This window comes from Rhineura floridana, chromosome 9, assembly GCF_030035675.1.
Source record: "Rhineura floridana isolate rRhiFlo1 chromosome 9, rRhiFlo1.hap2, whole genome shotgun sequence".
NCBI lineage: Eukaryota > Metazoa > Chordata > Lepidosauria > Squamata > Rhineuridae > Rhineura > Rhineura floridana.
Genome location: NC_084488.1, coordinates 124,244,819 through 124,272,629, shown reverse-complemented (window position 1 = coordinate 124,272,629; position 27,811 = coordinate 124,244,819). Strand labels below are relative to the sequence as shown.

The 27,811-nt window shown below is 47.1% G+C and overlaps 1 protein-coding gene across 2 annotated transcripts in view; it reads right to left on the bottom strand.

Annotated features, from left to right (window-relative positions):
* Positions 1–27,811, bottom strand: part of SPEF1 (sperm flagellar 1) — a 52,661-nt gene that overhangs the window by 5,265 nt on the left and 19,585 nt on the right. Inside the window, exons 1-5 of one of the 2 annotated variants that reach the window (XM_061583630.1) lie at positions 17,692–17,803; positions 15,390–15,501; positions 14,431–14,587; positions 6,984–7,032; positions 62–128 (exon numbers count right to left, since the gene is read on the bottom strand). In XM_061583630.1, the coding sequence (XP_061439614.1) occupies positions 62–128; positions 6,984–7,032; positions 14,431–14,587; positions 15,390–15,501; positions 17,692–17,803 (497 nt within the window). Of the gene's footprint in view, positions 1–61; positions 129–6,983; positions 7,033–14,430; positions 14,588–15,389; positions 15,502–17,691; positions 17,804–27,811 lie in introns of those variants that run through there. The other variant, XM_061583631.1, reaches the window with a different exon arrangement.

The following is a 27,811-nucleotide window of genomic DNA, read 5'->3' as shown; positions in this document are numbered from 1 at the left end:
CAGGGCCAGCCCCACCTTTAGACAGGGTGTTACCCTTAGCACCCGTAATTAAAATCATTACCTTTCCTGCCCAGGAGAGTCCTGGATATAGATCCCGGTGCTGTTGGGTTTGGACTTTGAAGTGTAGCCTGTAAGATGCAAAACAAACATTGCTATGAGAGAGGCTCGTTGGACCTCCAAAGCCATGTTCAGAGAGAGAGAGAGAGAGAGAGAGGTCTCTCTCAGCCTTACCTGAGGACTGAACCTGGGGCCTTCTGCGTGCAAAATTCCTCACTGAACTATGGCCCTTCTCCATTAAACACAATGATCAATAATACACAGATAAAACCAGCAAATATTAGAAGTAAGTATAGATAGCTTAATTGTGTGCCTGGGTAGGCTTCCTCAAATAAAAAATACATCCATGTTTTGCTTATTCAAATCTTGCCATAGCCATTGAGTGGTAGCAGAAATCAACATTTCTGCAGATGCCCTTCCTTTGCATAAACATGACCAGTCCGCATGCTTAATAACTTCCGATTCCCATTCTACTTTGTCATGGCAACATCAGCACAATGTGATTTGTACCCACCAAGGTTGTGTGCCAGCTGTTTCCTGAGGACAGAGCGTCTGTGAAGTGAGTTCTGAACAATACCCAGCAAGACGTTTGGCTTTTGCTAGAGCACAAAGATGTGGAAGAGCTCACCTTGCCCATGGAAGTCAAGCCAAGGCACATTCAGAAACAGAAACAGTTACATGTCGTAGCCTCAGTGCTGGACTTTTAGTGGGGAGATGCAGGGTGGGGAAACAGAACAGAGCAAAGAACTGCGTTGGGCCTAGCTCAGCAAGAAGAGCATCAGAGATCTGGTCCCCTGCAGGAGATCCAGGAGCTGATCAAGCAAAATATTTTAACCAATGATTTCTGCTTCCCAAAGGAAGGTTTCAATCAGGGCTAGCCAATGTGGTGCCCTCCAGATGTTGCTGAACCATAGCCTCCATCGTGCCTCACTATTGGCCATGTTGACTGATGGAAGTTGGAGCCCAACACCACTATGTTATGTACCCCTAGTTCAGATGCAGCTGGGCTTCACCCTCTCCTGTCCTGACAGTGGCTAAAAACAGGTCTTGGTTCTGGCTAGGACCTGCAGCATTCTCAAAGAGTCAGATACAGTGCTACTGAATGGGAATTGCATCTCTGAGATGGCACAACAGTAGAGGTATTAGGGGGAGTGCAGGGACAACTCCATGAGATTGCAGGAGCTCTTCTTCTGGCAAAGGTTTTGCTTGAGGTTATCATTATCAAACGGAATGGCAATCGTTCATGGGCCCAGAGGGGGTTCTTGGGAAATGGTGCCTTCCCTACTCCCCCTCTCCCCAGGATTAGTAGTCGCCTTTCATTCTCCAAGGTGAACTCATCAGTCCTCAAGTCAGATTCGCTGGTCCCAGCTCCAAAAAGTTTGCCACATTAAAACAACAGGTTCAGTTCAATACTGGACTAAGTTCAAGGTGCTGGTTTTGGTGTATAAAGCCCTATATTTGCACTGGATTCCTGCAGTGAGCAGGGGGTTGGACTCAATGGCCTTATAGGCCCCTTCCAGCTCTACCATTCCTGTTGTTATGTGCCTTCAAGTCGATTATGACTTCTGACGACCGTATGAATCAGTGACCTCCAATAGCATCTGTTATAAACCACCCTGTTCAGATCTTGTAAGTTCGGGTCTGTGGCTTCCTTTATGGAATCAATCCATCTCTTGTTTGGTCTTCCTCTTTTTCTATGCCCTTCTGTTTTTCTCAGCATTATTGTCTTTTCTAGGGAATCATGTCTTCTCATTATGATAAGCTCAGTTTCATCATATTAGCTTCTAGTGGTAGTCCTGGTTTAATTTGTTCTAACACCCAATTATTTGTCTTTTTCGCAGTCCATGGTATCTGCAAGGCTCTCCTCTAACACCACATTTCAAATGAGTTGATTTTTCTCTTATCTGCTTTTTTCACTGTCCAATTTTCATATCTATACATAGAGATCAGGAATACCATACAGCTTGGGATAACTGATATACTTGGGATACCAGGATACTTGAAAGATTGTCTTACCCCTTATATACCCGGTTGATCCTGTGCTCTGCAGGTGAGGGCCTCCTGCAGATACCATCTTATCAGGAGGTCCGTTCCGCACAAAATAGGACATGAACCTTTAGTGTAGTGGCACCTACCCTTTGGAATTCCCTCCCCTTAAATCAGCCTTTCCCAACCAGTGTGCCTCCAGATGTTGTTGGACCACAACTCCCATCAGCCTCAGCCAGCATTGCCAATGGCCAGGAAAGATGGGAATTGCGGTCCAACAACATCTGGAGGCACACTGGTTGGGAAAGGCTGCCTTAAATATTAGACAGGCACCGTCTGTCTGCGGAGTCACTCTATACATAAAAGAAGGCATTGAATCCAGCAAGCTCGAAACCCCAAAAGAGGCAGACTCCTCCACAGAATCGTTGTGGGTGGTGATACCATGCCCCAGGAGGGACTTAATACTGGGAACGATCTATCGTCCCCCTGATCAAAATGCTCAGGGAGACCTTGAGATGAGATATGAAATTGAGGAAGCATCCAAACTAGGAAATGTGGTAGTAATGGGTGACTTCAACTACCCGGACATAGACTGGCTGCATATGTTTTCCAGTCATGACAAAAAAGCAAAGTTTCTAGATATTCTAAATGACTATTCCCTAGATCAGTTGGTCATGGAACCGACCAGAGGGACGGCAACCCTGGACTTAATCCTCAGTGGGGACCGGGACCTGGTGCGAGATGTAAATGTTGTTGAACCGATTGGGAGCAGTGACCACAGTGCTATTAAATTAAACATACATGTAACTGGCCAATTGCCAAGAAAATCCAACACGGTCACATTTGACTTCAAAAGAGGAAACTTCACAAAAATGAGGGGATTGGTAAAAAGAAAGCTGAAAAACAAAGTCCAGAGGGTCACATCACTCGAAAATGCTTGGAAGTTGTTTAAAAACACTATATTAGAAGCTCAACTGGAGTGCATACCGCAGATCAGAAAAGGTACCGCCAGGGCCAAGAAGATGCCAGCATGGTTAATGAGCAAAGTCAAGGAAGCTCTTAGAGGCAAAAAGTCTTCCTTCAAAAAATGGAAGTCTTGTCCCAATGAAGAAAATAAAAAAGAACACAAACTCTGGCAAAAGAAATGCAAGAAGACAATAAGGGATGCTAAAAAAGAATTTGAGGAGCACATTGCTAAGAACATAAAAACCAACAACAAAAAATTCTATAAATACATTCAAAGCAGGAGACCATCTAGGGAGACAATTGGACCCTTGGATGATAAGGGAGTCAAAGGTGTACTAAAGAACGATAAGGAGATTGCAGAGAAGCTAAATGAATTCTTTGCATCTGTCTTCACAGTGGAAGATATGGGGCAGATCCCTGAACCTGAACTAACATTTGCAGGAAGGGATTCTGAGGAACTGAGACAAATAGTGGTAACGAGAGAGGAAGTTCTAAGCTTAATGGACAATATAAAAACTGACAAATCACCGGGCCCGGATGGCATCTACCCGAGAGTTCTCAAAGAACTCAAATGTGAAATTGCTGATCTGCTAACTAAAATATGTAACTTGTCCCTTGGGTCCTCCTCCGTGCCTGAGGACTGGAAAGTGGCAAATGTAACGCCAATCTTCAAAAAGGGATCCAGAGGGGATCCCGGAAATTACAGGCCAGTTAGCTTAACTTCTGTCCCTGGAAAACTGGTAGAAAGTATTATTAAAGCTAGATTAACTAAGCACATAGAACAACAAGCCTTGCTGAAGCAGAGCCAGCATGGCTTCTGCAAGGGAAAGTCCTGTCTCAGTAACCTGTTAGAATTCTTTGAGAGTGTCAACAAGCATATAGATAGAGGTGATCCAGTGGACATAGTGTACTTAGACTTTCAAAAAGCGTTTGACAAGGTACCTCACCAAAGGCTTCTGAGGAAGCTTAGCAGTCATGGAATAAGAGGAGAGGTCCTCTTGTGGATAAGAAATTGGTTAAGAAGCAGAAAGCAGAGAGTAGGAATAAACAGACAGTTCTCCCAATGGAGGGCTGTAGAAAGTGGAGTCCCTCAAGGATCGGTATTGGGACCTGTACTTTTCAACTTGTTCATTAATGACCTAGAATTAGGAGTGAGCAGTGAAGTGGCCAAGTTTGCTGACGACACTAAATTGTTCAGGGTTGTTAAAACAAAAAGGGATTGCAAAGAGCTCCAAAAAGATCTCTCCAAACTGAGTGAATGGGCAGAAAAATGGCAAATGCAATTCAATATAAACAAGTGTAAAATTATGCATATTGGAGCAAAAAATCTTAATTTCACATATACGCTCATGGGATCTGAACTGGCGGTGACCGACCAGGAGAGAGACCTCGGGGTTGTAGTGGACAGCACGATGAAAATGTCGACCCAGTGTGCGGCAGCTGTGAAAAAGGCAAATTCCATGCTAGCGATGATTAGGAAAGGTATTGAAAATAAAACAGCCGATATCATAATGCCGTTGTATAAATTTATGGTGCGGCCGCATTTGGAATACTGTGTACAGTTCTGGTCGCCTCATCTCAAAAAGGATATTATAGAGTTGGAAAAGGTTCAGAAGAGGGCAACCAGAATGATCAAGGGGATGGAGCGACTCTCTTACGAGGAAAGGTTGCAGCATTTGGGGCTTTTTAGTTTAGAGAAAAGGCGGGTCAGAGGAGACATGATAGAAGTGTATCAAATTATGCATGGCATTGAGAAAGTGGATAGAGAAAATTTCTTCTCCCTCTCTCATGATACTAGAACTCGTGGACATTCAAAGAAGCTGAATGTTGGAAGATTCAGGACAGACAAAAGGAAGTACTTCTTTACTCAGCGCATAGTTAAACTATGGAATTTGCTCCCACAAGATGCAGTAATGGCCACCAGCTTGGACGGCTTTAAAAGATTAGACAAATTCATGGAGGACAGGGCTATCAATGGCTACTAGCCGTGATGGCTGTGCTCTGCCACCCTAGTCAGAGGCAGCATGCTTCTGAAAACCAGTTGCCGGAAGCCTCAGGAGGGGAGAGTGTTCTTGCACTCGGGTCCTGCTTGCGGGCTTCCCCCAGGCACCTGGTTGGCCACTGTGAGAACAGGATGCTGGACTAGATGGGCCACTGGCCTGATCCAGCAAGCTCTTCTTATGTTCTTATGTTCTTACGTCTCTGTTTTCTTTTCAGCGCCTACTGAAGTCCTTCCTTTTTCAACAAGGCTTTTAAGTAGAGACTTTATCCCAGTTTGCATCTGTGCTGGAATTGCTTTTAAAGATGTTTTGTTTTTATTTTATTTTTTTAAAGATACTGTGCTTTTGAAATGTTTTATAGATGTGTTTAGTGCTTTATCACTTGTCTGACACCCTGGACTCCTTTTGGGAGGAAGGACAGGGTATGAATTTGATAAATAAGCAAATAACTGACAGATGCCTGAGTGCAGAAGGCAGCATGTTATTCTCATAACTGGAAGGTCCTGTGTTCGAGCATCAAATACAGGAAGGGCCTCAGTGGGGAACAGCTTTGCATGCAGGTGGTCCCAACTTCAATCTCAACTTAAAACATGGATGGGAAACCTCTGGCCGATGGGCCAGTCTTGGCCTGGCAAAGGGTCCCATTTGGACCATGAGGCCATTTTACCCAAACTGCACCCGTCCCCACCCATCAGCTAACATCACTCATGGGTGGGAAGGTGGGATTAAATCCTACTCTAGCTGCACACGCCTGTCCCCATCAGAGCCAAAGCAGCATGATTTGAAACACACACACATAGCCGAGGACAAGATTCCACGCAGCCCCCTTTCTGATTCAGGAAGGGATTTGCATCAAGATCCCCTGCTGTGTGTGTAAGTCGATTACAACTTACGGTGACCCTGTGAATCAGCAACCTCCTGGAACGAAGGGGGGGGGGAACCCTTCACTTTAGCAACTCACACCCCTTCCTGAGCCAGGATTTTAGCAGCACCTTGCGCCTGATGTCAACATGACATCAGGTGATTGGCAGGTGGGTGGCCCTGCCCACTTCTCACATTTGGCCTGCGAGGCAGATCCCGGTTCCCCACCTGAGTTGAAAGGACCTCAGATATCGGGCACTGGAGAGCTACCACCAGTCACAGCAGGGAGTTCTGCAGGGAGGGGAAACCTGCAGCACTGCACTTCTTGTTGAACTCCGTCTCCCATCAGCCCTCCCAGTCCCCACCCGGCAAGGTCTGTCCCTCCAATAAACCAATGGCTTGCCTCAGTATAAGGCAGCTTCCTGTTGCTCCTAGGACAAGTGGTACAGCGGTTCACACGTTACAGGTTTATTGCCTGAGAATCAGCCTTAAGCTGATGCTTATTGAGATTAAGCTGATTCTTATTGCCTAAGAATCTGCGTTTCTGATTAAAAGTAATCAGAAAGAAACTTTCTCCGAAAAATGAAAGCATGGGGGAGGGCAGCGTTGTGTTCAGTTTTGATCACGCCGTCTCACAGAAAGCGTTGAAGAGGTAGAAAAGAGGCCCCCACATAATTAGGAGACTGGAGCACCTTCCCTACCAGGGGGTCAAGCAGGACTGAGGAGCAATGGCCGGCCAGATACTGGTGGACTCCCCGTTCCCATCAGCCCCAGCCAGCACAGCTAGTAGTCAAGGGCGTTGCGACTTGTAGCCGAGCAATGTCTGCCTAATGGAAATTGCTGCCACAAGGCGGCCACTGGCTGAGCGGCTTTAAAAGGGATGAGCCAAAATTCATGGGGGAGGGGGAAGAGAGGTATCTCAAGAGCAAATAATCTCAGGAGATCCGAGGCAACGTTTCGTCTGAATATCAGACAAACGTGGGGCAAACAAGGGGTGCCCTGCTAGTAGGTTTCCAGGAGATATCCGGCTGGCCACTCCTGGAAACAGGATTTTGAGCTCTGGCCTGCTTCTGCTGCTGGCTAATTTGGGCGCTCTTCTAATCTTGATCCTACCTGTATCCAGATAGTTGCTCTCTTCCAGAGTCGAACGCATTCCCAGCTCCTGTGGAGAGTCAGAGAAGAAAGCATGTTTACCTGCCAAACGTTCAGAGTCCCCTTCGTCCCTGAAAAGCCCTCCCGGTTACATCAGTGCTATTCAGTTAAGTTGGCTCCTCCCCCTGGCCTGCTGTCCAGCTGCCGGTTTGCTTTGGAGCATGCATGCATAAGATCGGAAATGAGCATGGTGGCCGTGGTAGCCTCTAAGCAGGCAGAAAAAGTGCCAGAGCGGTGGAAAGAGGATGGCAGCCAGCTATCCATTGATGAACAGCCGGCCTATCAATGAAGAAATATCTAGGGCCAGTCAGGGAGAGGAGAGACGTGGAGATGAGCCAAGAACTTCATGGTTTTTTGAACAATTTGGCAGGAGGAAGCCATGCAGAGCCATGCGTAACCATGCGCTAAGGATCCTTAAAACGAATCCCAGTGCTAATTGCATGGACTTTGAGGAGAGCGGGCAGATCAAGAGCTGTCTTGGGAGTTCAGCTGGTAGGCAGGTTGATGGAGGAGCCGTCAAGTACTCCTTTAGCTAGCAGAAGCTCCCACAGAGACAAAGCAGATGTCACCTTAGGATTGCCAGATCACCAACTTCAAAAACAGGCATCTTGCTGTAGCTGTGGTGCCAAATGTGTGGTGCTGAGTTGTGTGGAGTTGACTCTTATCTGTGTTTGGGCCGGAAATAGCAGAGCTGAAAGGCTCCCCAAGCTGGCAGGCGTCACGGTAAGATTCCCTATCCTGGAAGATTTCCTAAGCAACATCTGTTCAGCCTCTGCTTGAAGGAAAGAAAGGGAGAAAGTATGGCTCGTGATGAGGGATTGGAGAGAAGTGCACTGAGGAGAGCTCTGTCAGTGGCTACTGTCCATGACAGCTAAGTAGAACCTCCAGGTTCAGAGGCAGTGTACCAGTCAGTACCTGTAGCTGGGGGGGGAAGGGGAAGCGCTGTTGACTTCCTGCTCTGCATGGGGGTTTCCTGGATGCCCCCCTGCCCTGGATGGAGGTCTCCGGGTTTCCATCTTGATGTTGGACAGTTGGATCAAGCGAGGACCTCCTGTGGTGTACGCAGTTGCCGCCCTAGCTTATGCGTATCCACACAATAGGCCCATTGAGTTCAATGCACAGCTACACATAGGATGACTGGGCTAGTCTCTTGGCTGTCAGCATCACATCCTCTCTTTGTGTTGTTATATAGAGTGTGAGGGCAAGCTGCAGTATGCACAGATCATTACCCAATAACTACAGCTGCAAATGTCAACTTTCATTTATGAACGGGCTATCACAGATCAAACACCACAAACATCTCAAGTGCAGTGCTTTTAAAGAGAGGCCATTCATACACTCTATTTCAGTGCTCTGAATGATGCATCGTGCAAGCATGAATGAGCCCTAACCTGGCTCCTCTTCTGGAATCTGACTCCATAGCATCCAAGAGCAGCTAATTCCATTGATGAATGATTCCTAGAAGCAGTGCACCTGTTTGCCAATGCAGATCTGCCTTTTTGTACATTAGCCTCAGTTAAGAAGGTGAGTCACAGCTTCTCTGTATTCCTGACAACGTTCTTTATGTTTCTCAACATTCTCAGCAAGCGCGATGCCCCTTGAACATCTCCATCACTTTGCTGTTGCAGCTGTATCTCCAGCAGCAGGAAGGGTTAAAATGGGACTTGCAGCAGGGCTTAAACCCTGCAGAGGAATGCAGGAATCCCTTAAGCAAGCATGCCCCCCCTAGGGTCACTAGTCCACTTGGCCTCTGTGGTATATAGTCCTATTGCTTCAGGGGACAGTGTGGGTCATGGTTCTCTCACTTCCTGCTGGTGTCCTATTGAACATATCCACTCCTCCCCATATCTTTTCTTTAGGATAAACGTTCTCAGGTAAAGCCCATAAATTTAACCAGAGAGCTGTTAAACAGCCTATGAGTCCTTTTGAATTGCTATCTAAGTAGTAAAAAGCTACAGGTTACTAGCCCTTGTTACGAGTGCTCGGCTAACCCCACTTTGGTTCATGTGGAGTTGAAGGGGTGGCAAGGCATTCTGGACTATAATTCCCACACCCGCTGTTTTCTGACTCGTTGTGCATTCTTGCCGTACTGTGAAATGAGGACAGAAGCAAGGCCATTCTGCGGGCAACTAAAATAACCAAAAGAAACTGAAATAAATGTTATCTCCTTCCTTGGCAGGGTTTCCTCAAGCTCAGCAGAACGGTCCCATTGTTCAAAGAAAGCATTAGAAAGTAGCCTGAATTTCCTCAGTGTCAGCAAGAAACATGCATGCACGAACGCACACACACAAAATCACCTCATACCCAGACCCCTCCTTTTTCAGGGAAGTTGGAAGAGAAAAAGTGTATTTAAAAAGCAGGGCTTGAGACCTAGGTGGTGGTGATGGCGATCTGAGCTCCAACACGTGTAACTACGCTCTCAAGGAACACAACACGGGACTGCAGGCCACAGAACAGGAAGGGAGTCTGGGTCTTGGGGCAAGCCTTGAGGCAAACAGATTCCTTCCTGCTTTTGGCTGGAGCTCCTTCACACCACTTCAGCTGTATTCCACCTCCCACTCCTGGGCCTAGGATAGGTAATCTCTGATACCTGTCATTCCTTATAGCAGTAGAGACCTTTTATTTCTTTAGTTATAGTTATGAATGGGTTAGGGTATTAATGATTAATGCTGCCACGTGTCCAGTAATTTTGTAATGCTATTCTTCTCTTTTCTCTCAATAAATGAAAACCTTGCTTTAGTCTGCTTTGGACCTGCATTTGGGGGGGGGGGTTATACACACACTATTTAGGCACATTTCAGGGCAAAGCACTTGTTTTATCCCTAGCAAAAGATCCCCCTCCTCTCAAGGAGGTGTGTTTAATGGGACATGTGGGTGGTAGGTTCACACACACTCAGACCCCATGGACACGTGTTGTAACACCCTCATGGCTCAGAGGATAAAATGCAAACTTGTTTGGGCAACTCCTTTCAATGAGTTAGACCCCTGGAAAGGACCTGGCTGGCAGGAAAGTCTCAGGATTCCCAAGGCTCTTGTTCAGAACACAGCACAATGTGTGCATGGCACTATAGCACTGGGCATCCTCACTGGTGCATTATCATCTGAGCATTGGTGGTGCCTTTTGCCTGAGGCCTGGTCAGCTTGCCCCTTGTTTCCCTGCTATTACCATGAGTGTGTGTGTGTGTGTGGGGGTATTTCAGCATGCAGGACAGCTCCCAGACCCTTCCTGTGGGCTTGGTTGGTTTCCAAATTCCAACCAGGGCAAAGCCTCTGTCCCTTAAAACTGGGCAGGGAAACCTTTTTCAGCCTGAGGCCCACATTCCATTCTCTGTATTCTTCTGGGGACCACATACCAGTGGCGGAAAAGCACCAGAGGCAAAAGCAGGCAGAGCAAGAAATCCAGCAGCGGCTGGTGGCCAGGATGTCAAGTGAGGCACTGGGATCCGCTCGGGGAGTTAGCCTGAACTTTCAAGGAGCTGTCCAAGGTGCTTGCTCCTTGAGAGTTCAGACTAAAACCCGGAGTGGATTCCACTGACATGGAGCCACCAGCTGCCATGGGAGGCTGTTCTCTGCACACACTCACACTGCCTTCTGCTGTATACCATCCATCCATCCATCCATCCATCCATCCATCCATCCATCCATCCATCCATCCATCCATCCATCCAAGCAAGAAGCATCATCAGAGTTCAAGGTCATGTTCCCGCCAGGCCAAAACATCAGGGAAGGCTCAGAGCAGGGCAGATAAGGTGTGTGGCCTGGGAAGAGTTGCAGGGGCCTGACAGAGAGATCTGGAGGCCACCTTTGGCTATTGGGCCTGAAGTCCTCCCCCCCCTCCCGTGCTACTTTAGGAAGTGCTTTAATCTGGGAGTCCCTTTCTGAGGAAAGTACAAAACAAGATGCAATCCAGGAGATCTCATTAACAACTGGAACATTTGGAGTACTTTGTGTTTAGCAGGCAGCTAATTAATGACGGGAAAACTGAACAACTGGGATTTCTGGAGCATCTTATTTATATTCACGTAGCAGCTTATCACTGATTTTCACACTTTGGTTTTTTCTTGCCTGTATCATCTATACAAGTTTATGCTGACAGCACTTCACTCATGCCTATCGGCGCCTGCATTTCCTTCTTCTTCCACGGGAATCAGAAGGTGCCATTTCTTTCACCCGTTGCCTTTGGACCGTTCAGGAGTTCCTCTCCCCATGGGAGGAAGGCAACCCTACCGCTGACCTCAGCCTTGCCCTTCAGCGCTCTGCAACGCGCCACGAGTCTGTACATTTTGCCCCCCAGATCCTATACTGCCCTTCAACAAAAATGGAGCAAACCGACCCTAACTGAGTTTGTGAGTGCAGTCTGGGAGTGTAGGGTGTGTGTGCCTGCCCCATAGGCGGAGGTGGCATGCTTCTGAACACCAGTTGCCGGAAACCACAGGAGGAGACCGTGCTCTTGTACTCAGGCTTCCCCAGGGCACATGGTTGGCCTCGGTGGGAACAGGATGGTGGACTAGATGAGCCACTGGCCTGATTCAGCAAGACTGCTCTTATGTTCTTACGGGTGAGGAATCCTCACAACAATGCAGGGCAATTGCCATGCATACAAACGCACCCTTCTTTTCAAATTGCAGAATATGGACCCTTTCTGGAGTTTGGACCACCTGCTTGTGCCGTCCTGAAACCAGGGCCCCCCATTCCATCAGTGTGAGGCTGTGACCTTTTGGAATAATGGGCAGCCCTTTTAGAGTGTGCAGGGAGGGAACACTCCTTTCACCAAGGAGCATCTGGCAATCCTAACTGCCACCGCGAGGCCTCATGGCTTTGGCTCAGGGAAGCAGAGAGAAAAAGAGCAAGACAGGCGACCGAGCGAAAGAGCAGAGGCTGGGAGGGGGGAGAGAGAGAAAAAAGGCTTAGACCTGGGGCAATGGAGTCTGAAAGGAGCAAAGACTGCAGGAGCCCACAGCAGTTGGAGGATGGCCCTGGAAAGAAGCAGAAGGAAGATGGAGGAAGGCATGAAAAAGTCCCATAGAAACAGAGAATCGTAGAGTTGGAAGGGGCCTACGAGGCCATCTAGTCCAACCCCCTGCTCAATGCAGGAATCCAAATCAAAGTATCCCCGACAGGTGGCTGTCCAGCTGCCTCTTGGAGGCCTCCAGTGTTCCAGGAGCTTTGCAGCGACCTGTGAGGCGTGTCATTTGTTGTTGTTCAAGGGCATGGGTGTGCCTACCCCCACCCCCATCCCCACTCCACCCTGCCTCCACTCTGGACCAGTGCGCACCTGTGGCCGGCGGCCAGCTTCTCACTGAGGCGGTGGATCTGCTGCTACAATCTGCCGGCTGGGGGCTCACATAACGGAAGACTCCTCCCAGTGGCGGCTCCATGTCAGTGGGGCAGTGGGATCCGCTCCGGGCTTTAGTCCAAACTTTCAAGACAAAGTTTGGAGGACAACCCAAAGCGGATTCCACTGCCCCACTGACACAGAAGCCACCAGCTGCCACTGACTCCTCCATATGAGAGGAATATATAGGAAGGTAGATGGCAGGCAGGAGGGTGCTAGATTAGCCTCCTTCTCGTCATGCCAGCTTTCTATGTGTAGGTATGTGTGTGTGAAGAGTGTAGTGTTCAGTCACATGAGTCGCTTGCAGGTCAAAGTGGTATAGCCCTGTGTGGTGTAGTGGTTAAGGTGTTGGACTACGACCTGGGAGACCAGGGTTCGAATCCCCACATAGCCATGAAGCTCACTGGGTGACCTTGGGCCAGTCACTGCCTCTCAGCCTCATGAAAACCCTATTCATAGGGTCGCCATAAGTCGGAATTGACTTGAAGGCAGTACACATTACAGCCCTGACCACCTGACCAACAGCCATGATGGCTATGTTCCACAAGTGCTGTTGCACTCAACTCCTCCTTGCAGATTCCTATTGGGGTCCTGGTTGGTGGCTGTGACGACAGGATGCTGGAGTAAATGGGCCACTGGCCTGATCCAGCCAGGCTCTTTTGTGTTCTTATAGACACATTTGTGGAGGATAATGCTATCAGCAGCTGCTAGCCATGATGCCTATGTTCTGCCTCCACGGTGAGAAGCTGTATGTCCCTGAATCTGGGAATCCCAAGTGGAGAAAGTGCTCTTGTGCACAAGTCCTGCTTTTGGGCTTCTTCCCATTGGGGCATGTGGTTGGCCACTGTGAGAACAGAATGCTGTACCAGATGGGCCCCCTTTGGCCGGCTCCAGCCACAGGGCTCTTCCTTATGTTCTTATGAGCTTCAGCCAGCCTAGTACATCTGCTTGCAATATCCTGCACTAAGACTGCTAACTAGAGATACATCTGACTTCAGACCTCAGAAGAGACAAGTGGGGACTTGGCCAGATTTACCGCCCCCCCCATTTATCTCATTGCCACAGTTTGACAGTAAAACAGAGCAAGAAACATTTCAGAAGAAGAACCATCATTTTAACTGCGGGTTAATGAAAGAACTTGGAAATAACTTGTGTGTATGGCTACGTTGCGTATAGAATTGCAGTCTTAATCTTCAAGCCGCTTTCCCAGGGTCTGGAAACAAGCAACTCTGAAGGTTGAGGCTAGCGCCCTCTGCTGCTGTCCAGAAAAACAGCAAACAGACTGGTCAGTTTCTGGTTGGGACTGTCACACCTTGGGTTGTATTCAACTAAAATCTACTCATAGTAGACCCATTGAAATTAATGAACCTTAGACATGTATATTAACTTCAGCGGGTCTACTCTGAATAGGACTAGCACTGAATACCACACATTATCTGTACTAACAGTGGGGCTTGGACTGGATGGCATTATAGGTCCCTTCCAACTCTATTCTATGATTCTAATACCTCACCTTATTTGTACTATGTCCACCAACATGGGTCTCAGACCTGGTGGCTTTGTCTTCACATGTGCAAAAAAAAAAAAAGTGGAATGGTGGCCAAAATGTTTACGGATAAGGAAGGGATTGTTCCATGCAAAAAAAAATATTAATCTAATGTGGCTTAACATTTTCACATCACTACAAATATTGGACATGATCCACTGGGAATTTCTCCTGCAGAAGTCCCTTTAAAATGAACAAGAGGTTTGCAAAAGCACCAAGTGTGAACCCCTCTGGATATGTTATAGCAAGGCTGTGCAGCCCACAGGCTTGAAAGCTCCACTTGAATGTGGGAGACAGCAGGCCAGACTTGGCTGAGCCACTAGCAAAGAGCTGCTGCCAGCCCTTCAGGGCAAACTGCTGTCTCTCAGCCTCAGTCCCACAATCTGTAAAATGTGGATAACAGTCTCCTGTTGCATGGATTGCTTGTAAGGACAAAAGAAGCAATATGAAAGCTCAAGATACCAGGGTTTGCTCCACAACTGGATCAGGGCTGGCTTATTGCCTGCTTCCTACTGGGCTCCACTGACCTGATAGGAGTTAGATGACATCTTGGCTTGCTTTTGTTTTTCCTCGATTTTCTGCCGCAGTGGAATCAGCACCAGCTCTACCACCCCCGGTGTGCACTGGGCAATCTTCCGCACCATGTCTTCTGGGATGGAGAAGTTCAACTTGCTCAGCACTTTCCTGCAAAAGGAGGACTATGAAATGAGCCCTCCCATTCCTAAATCAATTTAGTATATCCACACTCCACACTGGATCACGGGACATATTGCCTTGGATACAGGATGTATCGCAATGGAGGGGAGTGCTGAGGGCTTAATCACGTCATTTACCCTGTGTTTTGACTCCGGAGCTAAGGAGGGCTGGGGTGAAGTTTTGAAAGTATTTCAAAGTCCAGTGGCCAGTTTTGCTCAATTTTGTAGCAAAGTACAGTGAGATCCATGGAGAAGAACCAATTTTGAGGTTTTAATTAGGGTTGCCAGGTTCATGGCCTGAGACTGATCCTGTATCTTTAGGAGAAGAGAAAGTTAGCCAAGTGCAGGTGTTCTTGCAACCCTGTAATGGGAAAAACCACAAGGTGGAATTCTCCCTTTCCCCTGCACAACTTTTAAAGATACAGAAGACCTCTTGGAGGCTGGGCCTGGCAACGAAGAGGTCTTCTGTATCTTTCAAAGTTGTGCAGGGGAAAGGGAGAATTCCACCTTGTGGTTTTTCCCATTACAGGGTTGCAAGAACACCTGCACTTGGCTAACTTTCTCTTCTCCTAAAGATACAGGATCAGTCTCAGGCCATGAACCTGGCAACCCTAGTTTTAATATATGATTGCACCTCAGCTTGCAACCCCCCACCATCACGACAAAAAAAAAAAGTTGAACAAATGCTAGCAAGGAAATCTGACTATGAACATTCCAATTTAAAATGTGCAGTATCTCAATCTACAGCAGTGGATTTTAAATTGAGAATTTATCTCAGGGATACTACTGACCTGTTCAGGTGTCCCCAGTTGGAGAGTTTCTGCGGGGTAGAATTAGCTGGAGCATAATTGTGCATCTCCACCATTTTCGGAAAGTAAAACTTCACCACTTCGGCCACCAAAACTGGATGGGATATCAAAGAGAGAATTGGGAGCAGTGGTGATGCCCCAAAAGCCCCTGCCCTGGCTCCTCCCACAAACTCCCCTCTGCTCCACCCAGAGGCTTCATCCACTGCTGCCTGACTCACCTCCAATCAGAGCAGAACCCAAGAAATGTGACTTAGAGCCCTAATCTCAGAGGGTTTTCATGCAGAAGACAAAAGAAAGCAAGGAGTTACAGACTTCTGTTTTTCTCCCTCTCTCATAATAACCAGAACTCAGTGGAGTCATCCAATGAAGTTGAATGTTGGAAGATTCAGGACACACAAAAGGAAGTACTTCTACACACACAGGACATAGAAAAACTATGGCATTCGACACCACAAGATGCCCACCAACCTGGACGTTTAAAGGGGGATTAAAACAAATTCATAGAGGATAAGCCTATCAGTGGCTACTAGCCCTGACGGGTATGCTCTACCTCCAACGTTTAGAGGCTGTAGGCCTTTAAATACCAGCTGCTGGGAATCACAAGAGGGGAGAATCACAAGTGTCACGCTTCTGTCTTGCTTGTGGGCTTCACTTTGGGGCATCCGAACTGGACGCTCGGCTTTGGCCTGATCCAGCGATTGGGGCTCTTCTGATGGGTACATAGCCTGAGTTTGCATGAAAAAGACTGCCACTCATGTGATTCAACTTCCTAGCTATGTAAGCCCCAAAGTTCCCAAGGGGCCAGAGATGCGCCTCTTGAGTGGCGGTGCCAGGAGGCTGAATCTGAGGCAGGGCTAGCCCAAGAAGCCAGATTTCGACTGAACATCAGGAAAAACTTCCTAACTGTTAGAGCCATACGACAAGGGAACCAATGACCTAGAGAGGTAGTGGGCTCTCCGACACTGGAGGCCTTCAAGAGGCAGCTGGACAGCCATCTGTCAGGAATGCTTTGATTTGGATTCCTACATTGAGCAGGGGGTTGGACTTGATGGCCTTATAGGCCCCTTCCAGCCTATTCTATGATTCTATGAAGACATTTTCCTGCTGGGGGCAAAGAACGAGATGGTGCCCTCCCATTCCAAGGACAGGACCTGACTGGCCTGGCAACTGAAGCTTCCTCCCTCACTGGCAGCAGGACAGTGTTCTTTACCACACCTGAGGGCAGTAGGCTAGCAGGGAGTGGGGGGTGGCACAAGGCGGGCTGTGGGGCATACAGTTTTGTTTATTTATTCAGAGATTAATGAAACAGGCAATTTAAGGGGTGGGCATGGGGAAAAATTAATTGTGAAAGGAGAAGAAATAACAGGAGATGAGCAAAAATACTTTGAGAGCCATGTTGGGCAGAGGAGGGAAAATATAATATAAAAAAGCCTTTTCCACTTACTGCCTCTGGATCAGCAACTTCTGCCCCAAATGGGGGGGTGGACTGAGCTGCAGTACCTTCAGGGCCAAGGTCTGTGATTAGCCCTGAAGAAAGCTGAACTGTGGCACTCCCTGCCACAAGGGAACCGCTGTGGCAAAGAATTCAGCAAATTCCAAAAAGGGATTATATATCAATAGAAAATGATGCCAGTGATTGCCAGCTGATTATGCCAATCTCTGCCTCTATTTTCTTACTTTTTTTCCTTCACAGCACTATTTTGTGACTGGTGGATTTTTAGCCTTCTCCAGTAGGCCGTGAGGATGGGAAGTTCGAAACCCCTTGATTTACCCCAGAGGAAAAAAGGTTTTTAAGAAAACCTTCCATCCTGAAGAAACGCTTTATGCAGTCTGCAAAGAAATCAAAACCACCATACTGCAAACAACAGGAAGCTTATGGTTTTCAGTGCAGTCCATGGAATCGGTGTGTCAGGTCAAATGATTTAATCGATAGCGCCTAAGAGAGTGACCCCAACCTGGTAGCCTCAGTAAGCGAGAAGCAACAAGAGGTCCCTGCCCCGAAGAGCTTACAATCTATACTTTGATGTGGAGGAGGAAATAGGGGTTGGGGGGGGTAAGAAGGAAGAAAAGGCAAGGAGGGGAGAGAGAAATCTCAGTTCAGTTTTGGGCTCCTTGGCTAAATTTCAGGAGGCAAGGAGGATACCTACAGGCTGGCTCTGATGCCTGCCTGCTGCATACCTGTTTAAGGCACTGCAAGTCCCGGCATGAGACAGACACCCACAGACCCACACCCACACCCCAAGTGCCAGGAGGAGCACCCCATATCCCTCAATTCCCCCCAAACCTCCATCACTGAAGTCGCGGGCAATGTTCCTCTTCGGGCGGGAAAGGGGGATGGCATCAACCCAGCTGTACAAATCATTCAGGCTTTCCTCATCCAGCTCCCCGTTGGCCATGATGGCTGTTGCTGCTGTTGCTGCGGCAGCTTCTAGGTGCCCCCCTGGACGGGACGCAGAGCTGCACCAACTCCCTTCTGGCCTGAAGGGATGGAGGCAGCCATATTGTTTGCCTTTGCAACCATGGCAACATCAGTACCCCCCCCCAATCTCAGGTGTGGCAAGATCAAGAGCATCCTGGGAGCGGTAGTTCCTTTGAGCCCCAGCAACAGCTGCCACAACAACAGGGTTGCTAGGCAACAGGTGCATCTTAGCAGCGCTTAGCGACGGAGGCCCAGGGAGAGGAGATTCTTCAAACGTAGGCAGTTCCTCCAGGCCCTGTGAAAAGGAGCCACACGTTGGCTTGTGATGTGGCAGCAGATTCGTAGGCCATAAGCGTGTGGAAGGAGTGGGATAGGTATGTATTCATACATGGAAAGGGACATAAGAGTGCCAAGTGACTTTAACCGGCCACAGCTTGGTCTTCAGAAATCAGCAGCTGGATCAAAATGTGATTCAAGGAGCAGAGCCGGCTGGCAACCTCTGAAGAAACATAAAAAGCCCTGAAGGAGCTGGATCAGGCCAGTGGCTCGTCTAGTCCAGCATCCCGTTCTCACAGTGGCCAACCAGATGCCCCAATGGCGAAGCCCACAAGCAGGACCTGTGTCCAGCAGCACCTCTCCCTGCTTACGATTCCCAGCAACTGGTATTCAGAGCCAGACTGCCTTCAAGGGAGAACATATTCATTGTGGCTAGTATCCATTGATAGCCTTCTCCTTCTCCATGAATTTATCTAATCCTCTTTTAAAACCTTCCAAGGTGGTAGCCATCATAATCTTGTGGGGGCAAATTCCATACATGCTACGGTGTCAGGGCTGGCACCAGAGGGCAGCCAGGTTGGGCCCTGGCCAGGGGGCCCTGAAGGGCCCCTCCTTAGGGTGGCACTCCCATTCTGTGATCTGTGGCAGCAGCGGCTCCCAACCCTGATGTGGACTGCGCAGAGGGAGCTCCCAGGCACCCCCACATACAGCTTCAATAAGCTCACACAAATGCCCCACCACCTCTTCTGTTGCTGTGAATGTCATGTGTGCACACGCATGCCGGCCATCAACTAAGATGGTGGCAGGGCCTTCCGTAAGGGGCTGACATCCCTGCCACCATCTTGGTTGATGGTAGGCACGCTTGGCCAATGCACATGGCATTCACAGTGACAGAAGAGGTAGGTGGGACATGTGGGTGGACGCCACAGGCCCAGGGCAGGCTAGTGCCCAAGAGCCCAGTCATACCTGGCACCAGCCCTGTGCAGTGTGAAGTCCTTTCTTTTATTATTATTATTATTATTATTATTATTATTATTAACTTTATTTATACCCCGCCGTTTTTCCAAATTGGAACTCACAACAGCTTCCAGATAAAAAACACATACAATTAAAAACCTACCAAAGTTAAAAGCATATAATACATAAATGATAAATATAGACAAATATAATTAAAAAGTGTAGACATAATTAAAAATGTAGACAGGTATAATTAAAAATGACTCTAATTTAAAATAGCATTAAACTGTTTCTGATAAATAAAAAACTATACTCATAAAATCAAAATAATTAAAAAATAAACAGGCAAGAACAATATAACCTCCTTTTAGGCCTATCCTTAGCTGCCTTCGGAATCAAAGGCTTGCTTGTCTGTCTTGAATCTCCCACCATTCAAATTCAATGGATGGCTCCAGGTGAGAGAGTGAGAAAAACTTCTATGCGGTTTCTCCACAATATGCATAGTTTTAAGATGAAATTTATCACCTGCTAAAGCCTGCATAACTACCCATACAAGCAACAGAGCAGCTAGAGGGTTAAAAAGATGGGAACCCCCAGCACAATGGCTTCTGACAGCAGGTATTCCTTCATATGGGCAGAAATGAATAGTTGTTATTTGGTCGATTCATTAAGCACTTCTAGTGCTGCTAAGTGCTGTGCAAAGAATTAAGCAGACAGGCCTTTGCCAAAAAGGATTTCAGTCTAATAGAAATGAAGCATTCATATCATAGACACAAACATTCTAATAATAAATCCTTTAATAGACCAAATTGTATGCAGTATATTTCAATATGTGCAAAACATATTTCAACACAAAGGTCATGAATGGCTTAATTTAACATCAATGAAACAAATTATGACAAATCTGTACAAAATCAAAACATTAATGGGGTTAGCACTTCTAGAATGAAGCACAGCTATGCATAAAAAAACAAGCTGACACTCACCAATAGGCTTTGACTCTTGCATATAAAACTTATGTTATGTTTAGGGTTGCCGGGCTCAGAGCCTGAGATTGATCCTATATCTTTAGGAGAAGTGCAGGTGTTCTTGCAAGACTATAATGGGAAAAACCACAAGGTGGAATTCTCCCTTTCCCCTGCACAACTTTGAAAGATACAGAAGACCTCTTCGTTGCCAGGCCCAGCCTCCAAGAGGTCTTCTGTATGTTTAAAAATTGTGCAGGGGGAAGGGAGAATTCCACCTTGCGATTTTTCCCATTACAGTGTTGCAAGAACACCTGCACTTGGCTGACTTTCTCTTCTCCTAAAGATACAGGATCAGTCTCAGGCCCTGAGTCTGGCAACCCTACCTGCATTCTAAAATTTGACACGGGGAAACTAGAGGCAGGGGAGGGAAGTGAGCTCAGGGGCAGAGCATCTGCTTTGCACAAAGAAGGGCCCAGGTTCAATCACCGGCATCTCCAGCTAGGGCTGGGAGAGGCCCCTGCTGGAAACTCTGCACAGCCTCTGCCAGTCCATTTCAACACTACTGAGCAAGATGGTCCAAGTGATCTCTCTCAGTATAAGGCAGCAGCTTCCTGTGTTTTCGCAGGATATTACAGGAAGGGGGCGGGCAGAGGAAGCTTCAAAAGGTTTCCCAATCAAACTTTTAACAAAATTTGTTGATAGGATATTGTTTTTGTTTTGAATCAAGATACCTTGGACTCCTTTGACCTGAGCGCAACAGCACTCGTGGAACATGGACGGAGATGAAAAAGTCATAAGGTGATTGAGATAAAAGAGGTAGAGAAGATAAAGTGAGTCAAGGTGATACAAGACAAGGTGATACGACAGACACAAGGGGTGGGGAAGACAGCCATTGTACAGGAAAGGGGCACCTTACTCTTCAGAGGAGTTCATTCGCTCTCTGGGAGCTTTGCAGCATAGTCACATGGACTGAGCATGCTGCAAGTGCCTCGCCGTTCTGCCTCTAGGCTTCAGAAGGCCCTCAGCAGGCTGCCCTTAACCTGGAAGAGGCAAGGTGGGCAACCTTCATGGTGCCTCCCACCTTCGTGGATTCTCTGTGCAAAATTCCTGTTTGGGCAAAGGAGCTCTTTACTAGACTTTGTGGGCTCTGGACAATTTTGAACATATAATATGGTGTCAGGCCTACTCTGACTGGCAGCAGGACTCCAGGGTCTTGGGCACAGAGAGAGGGGTCTTTCCCAGCATCTGCTAAATGGCATCCGTACCTGGAGATGCTGAGGACTGGACCTTCTGCATGTAAAAGCAAGAGCTCTACCACTTGAGCCACGGCCTTTCCCAGAATACGGCCCTCTGGAGCCAGGCCTGTGTTGTTCTCTTCAAAGGCTTGCTAAATGCCATAGGCTTGACAGTGGGGAGGAGTTTTGTCACTAATCACACCATGCAAACAATTGCTAGGCAGTGACTGTGACCATCGCAGAACCACATTCCTTTCTCTTCCTCCCAGGTTACACAATATTGCCGTTTTATGCACTTAGGAATTCAGTGCATCCCCCCCCCACCCTACCACAATCCAGGAAAGCATGCAACCTTAATGACTGTGAGCAATGGAAATGGAATGTGAGTGTGTGGACGTGCGCAAAACCCACCTTGTGAGTGGAGTTGCATAGGTGTCCCAAAGCCCTTTAGCCAGAGCGCTTGCAAATCCTCCTAACAGCACCAGATGGCAATAGAGACCACTCTGTAATATGGGCTTGGTTTTGTTGCCAGTCCAGGGCAGGAAGAAGGAAGCCTTTGGGCAAAGGTATGTCCTCCAGATGTTTTTGAACTACAACTCCCATCAGCCCTGGGCAATGAGAGTCCAAAAACATCTGTGGCACACTGTCAGCAATTAGTCCCATGATACTTAAGTGGAACCTCAAGTCTACCTCTGCATGAGTTGCTATGTGGACCACCACAGGGCTGAAGATTATTCTTTTTCAGCAGGCCTTCTAAGTAGAGTTTCCCCCCCAGTTGGTATCTGTATTGAATTTGAAATACTGTAGTTTTTATATATAGTTACTGAATATATGTTTTCATTGTACTGTGAAGCATTGATATGCCTCATGCATAGCAATTCATACATGAAACAAATAATATCAACAACACAGAGAGAGAAAAAGACATGCCCATGGGGTACAGGCCTACGTTCATTGTTTAGGCTAGAATCTTATATCCACTGCACTGATTGAACTCAATGGGGTTTTTAGACACATACAGGGATTGTATTTTTGGAGCTTCCACTCTTAAACCCATGTCATATGAACTGACTATGCACTTTTTTGAGAGCCAGTGTGGCGTAGTGGTTAGAGTGTTGGACTATGACCTGGGAGACCAGGGTTCGAATCCCCACACAGCCATGAAGCTCACTGGGTGACCTTGGGCCAGTCACTGCCTCTCAGCCTCAGAGGGAGGCAATGGCAAGCCCCCTCTGAATACCATGAAAACCCTATTCATAGGGTCACCATAAATCGGGATTGACTTGAAGGCAGTACAGTCATGCATTTTTTTGTTACAACATCTAAACACTAAGCAGTAAACCTCTCCTAGATTGGCATTCTGTAAAACAGGCAATCATCCCAACAGTTTTTTTCCCCCATGGGAGAAAAACACAAGAAATGGGTGCCTTCGGGCTCCTTTGATGCATTATGCAAAAGACAAAAGAACAACAACATAGTGTGGCACCTCAAACACTAACAACACAGCAATTCTGCTGTGGGCATTTGGCCACCTCTACACGACAAGTTTAAACCAGTTTCTAAACCATCTTGGAATTCTAGAAACATTCCTTGAAAGGAATACAGATCTCGAATAAGAAAGGCCCAGCACCCTAAAAAAAGAAATTTAAAAATCTCAGAATGTGGTGGGGAGAGGAAGGGAGGTAGCCATGGCAACTAAACTGGTTTTACAGCCCTTGACATTTGTAATGTAGACACTTTGCTGCTGTGATATTTTGCTTTAAGCATCTGGCCAAGGGAAGAGGTGTGAATAAAATTGCTTTTTTGGGGCTTTTCTTTTCTCCTTGAAGGTTCATTAGTATTTCTTACTGACCTTGAAAGCTTACTAGGTATGTTTTTTGTACACCGCCCAGACAGCATTCGGGCTTAGGGCGGTATATAAATTAAATTAAATAAATAAATAAATAAATTGAAGGATAAATGCTTTAGGTGGACTGAATGGGGAAGTCTGAAAGCTGCTGGTGCTCTGATCTGAATTGCAACCAGCACTAAGCATCTCAACTCCTTGGTTTGGGGCTGCAGAGAGGGGCATTCTGGATAATGATGGTCCCTGAGCTAGATTATGTAGTCTTAGGCTGCAATCCCATACCTACTTACCTGGGAGTAAGCCCCGTTGAACTCATTGGGACTTAACTTCGGAGCAGACTAGTCCAGTTTTTAATTGCATTCAGTACTGCAAAAGCCACTCAACTTTGCCCCCTAAACTGTTTTTATATGGCAATGGTAGGAGGCATGATTTGACTGATGATAATGATTTGATTTAGGGTGAGGGAGTGTGACCTTTAGATTGAATTAAGCTTCTCTTCTTTCCCCCCATGTGCTGATTACATTGTCATTCACAGTGGGGCTTTTGTTGTCAGAACTGCACATCTGCCACGACAGGGGGTGCAGCAGAAGTATCCTAGCTCTTCCTAAGTAGTTCTATGCCTGCCTGTTTCCTTTCTGGGAACCCTCCAACTCCCAAGGATTCAGTGCAGACTGAATTTGGGGGGGAATTATAGACAGACAATTCTGTAAGATTGATCTCATCAACTCTCTCTCGCTTGGCCCTTTCTTTTTGAAGCTAGACAGAAAATCAGGTCTGGCTTCTGAGCATTTGAAGAAGTGTATTTTGTTCCCCCCCCCCAAGGATTTAAAGCTCACTACAGATGAAGACAAATGATCAGCTGGCATCAGACAGGGGAGCAGAGGGCCAGACATCTTCATCTTCTTCAGAAACTAACAGCAAAGGAGGGAATAAAGGCCCATTTTCTGTTCTGGCTCCCTGGCCATGATGTTTCAGATTAAGGCCTATCTGGGGTTAATTTTGCTCTCCCCAGAAAGGTTTCCTCCTTTCCTATGGTGCCCTGATAAGCTGCAGGCAAGAGGTGGTGTGTGGTGGTCCCTTTTTGGCAATGCTGCTGTACATCATCCCACAGCATAGAAGGAACACGAAGGGACTGCAAGAGTCTGGGACCTGCAAGATGGAAGGGAATGGCTGGGGGAAAACTGGGGGGGGGGAGATGTATAATTTAGAAGGGGAAGTGGCAGGCAGGGAAAGGGTTAAGCACTCTCTCACTGCCTCTCTCCTCTGAATGCACCCTAAGCCACTTTTCTTTAAAAATAAGCCAAAGGTAGGCCTCAGTTTCATGTGTGTCCCTGCAGTTTGTCCACCAGTTCAGCTTTCCTCCCAGGGCCGTTGCAAATATGGAACGATGGGCTGGGGAAGACCAAGTACGTCTCCCTAAGCTCCTTGGAAGAGGAGAAGGAGATTGAATAAATGTTACACTAGCCTGGTTCACACATTACACTGCCCTAGTTCACACATAACACTAAGCCATGGTGTATTAAACCATGGGTTTATTAAGCCATGGGCTGTTTGATTGTCCAAACCCTGCCCAGTGGCCTAACTAAAATTTGTGTAATCTGAACCACGATCTGAAGCCATGGTTTGTTGTTGGCCTACAAAACTCTATTTGTTTTAACTATGGATTGGTGTTACATACAAACCTAGCACCCTTCCTTTAATCTGGCTCCTTTGGAAGAAAGTGCAGGAAATACATTTAAACAACAACAACAATATTCTGCAGCAGCCAGAATGTTAACTGGATTGCAACACAAGGAGCATCACCCCTGTGCTTTATTGACTCCACTGGCTCCCAGTTTGTTTCTGGGCCCAATTTAAAGTGCTGGTTCTGACTTTCAAAGGCCTAAATGGCCTTGGACCCAATGTACCTGAGGGACCGCTTATGCCCATATGTACCTGCCTGGGATTTAAGACCAGCTGCCTCTGCATGCCTGGAATGAAACATGGCAGACTGGCAGGTACACGGGAGAGAGCCTTTTCAGCTGTGGCCCCCAAACTCTGCAATACCCTACCCCAAGAAGCCCACTCTGTTCCCTCCCAGATGGTGTTCTGGAGACTCCTGAAAACCACCTTGTTCCAAAAAACCTTTGGGAAGGACTGAAGGCTGAACCTGATTTTATTTCCTCCGGTTTTTAGTTTTTCCTCTTTAGTCCTCTTTTAATATCACACCCCTAGATTTCTCAATCTGTATTTTATGTATTTTTCTGTTTTCATGTTTTTGTGATCTAATTGTGTATGATTTTGTGAGCCACCCAGAGTGCCCTATTGTAGGGTAGAAGGGTGGGACAGACATATTTTATATAAATAAATAATAAACCATTGTTCATTTGACCACCCCAAGGCTCACAAGGCTACAAAGGCAAGGGGGAATGAGCAGCTGGGAAACAAACCGTACTTTGAGAGGGAAAGCCATGGTTTGTCAGTCTTGTGGGACAAGTCATGGTTAACTCACAGTGTGTTAAACAAACCATGGCTGACTGTCATGTGTGAACCACGCCATTATCTCATTTCCCTTCTTCAGAGGACTGGGCACATTTTTGCCATACTCTGGTTCTTCAAAGGCCTGCTTATGTCTCCCCCCCCCCCAAAAAAAACCCCAGTGATGAGTCTTGGGCCTATGTAATACAGGAGAAAAAGCAGAGGGTGGCTAGCATCCAAATGAGAATTCAAAAAGAGGAGGTCAAAGACCAAGATGCTAAAAAAATGAACTTTTATTTTTGATAAAACCCAACGCGTTTCAGCCTGTTATCTACAGGCCTTCATCAGGGGATAATAGCTTATAAGATTATAAAACAAGCAAATCGCTTTCTGTACTGTGCCAATAGCAAATGTCTCAAACAGTACAGAAAGCGATTTTCTATGTAATACAGGAACAGCTGAATCTTTGTCTCAGGCACAGAGCGGTGATTGATTGAATGATTTGCGTTCATTTTCATGCTACCTTTCCACAGTGAGCTGTGCCCAAAGCAGCTTACAACAGACAACCAATTATAACCAAAATACAAAATATCGGGGGGGGGGGAGCAGATTATAAAACAGATCAGTAAATTTCAGCTGGGGCTCTTTCAGCTGGAGGACCTGACAGGAAATCCGCCTGGGACCTTCTGCAATGCAGCGCATGTCTTCTGCTATATCGACTCCCAGTTTGATGCTTCCTGTAGGCAGCCCTCCTCCCTCTGAGGGGGAAGACAGATGAGGCTCTGCCTTCGCCTCATACCAGGAGGCGACTGCAGCGGGAAATTCAACAGGCACGATTGAGGCAGAGTCTTCGCCTGCACATGCAAGTAAGGTGCCCTCCCAGCCTTACTTAAGCTGGGGGCGGGGGAATAGTTGCTGAGTCAACGTCTTAGTGCTGTGAAGTTGTGCCTAATTAGACCTAGAGAGATGCTGAGTTCTGAGTAAGTCGTAGATAGATTCATGAAGAGCACTGAACTGAAACTGTCTCTTACTACAATGAAGAAGAAAGAACCCACAGCCGTGTCTGAATTCTTCGAGTATGGGCAGGACAAAAGGGGAGGACCATGTGCGTATGCCACTTTGAGCTCCTTGGAGGAAAGATGGGGATACAAATGCAATCAATAAATAATAACTAAAACTGGGTTTAATGACTTTAGTGGCAAATAGTACATTCCCCCTCCAGCAAATGCCGACCCCTCTAGCTTCAAGCAAAGCCTCTCCTATATTTTCTTCTCTCTCTGTCTCTCTCTCTTTGCCAGCAATATATAGCATTTTTAATTTGCAACTGGGCTTGCCCTCACAGCAGTTTGGCAAGGTAGATGATGAGATTATGCCCATTTGGCAGATGGGGAACTGAGGCAGAGTGTCTTGCCCAAGGATTATTGGATTAATGCATGCAAAGGTTTTTTGAGCATCTGAAATGTTGCTTTGTCCCTTGTTTGCTTCTTGGTTCTCCTGCAAATTCACCCAAATTCTTCTGCCTGCCAGTTGGCTGTACACCCACCTCCCTTTTTCTCCAGCAGGCTGGAAGGAGCGGGAACAATAAGCTTGTTGTTGTGCATTCAATTTATTTCCAAAAGTGGTCAAAGCAGCAGCACAAACTGTCTCTGGATTTCCTGCAGAGTTGTTTGATGATGCCCCCAAGGCTAGGCATCTGTGTAGTTGCTTTTCTCCTATTGCTATCGATTGTGGGGACAGGGGGTCGTAGTCAACTAACTTCTACTGAGAGTAGGCCCATTGAAATTAATCAGCCTTGTTGTTGACTGGCCATTCTGGTTGGGGCTGATGGCAGTTGGGAGTCGAACAACAGCTGGAGGGCCACAGGTCGTCCATCCCTGATCTATAGTTAACACTGTGCCTTTTCTCCACGGAATGTGCTGTAGTTTGTTTAGGGCGCCGCTGGGAATTGTAGCTCTGTGAGGGGCAAACTTCAGTTCACAGGGTTCTTTGGGGGAAGGCAGGTGCTTTAAACATGCTTTAAATCTATGGTGCAGTTGTGACCACATGCTGCTCCCCCTCCCTCCCAACACACACACACGCAGACACACACCTTTTATCCTCTCTGTAACCCAGGCCCCCCTGAGAGAGAGTACTTGGCCCTGATATTTATTTGTTTGTTGTTTATTTGATTTATATTCCGCAGGAGCCCAGGGCGGCAAACAAAAGCGCTAAAACCACTTTAAAACATCATAAAAATAGTATTTAAA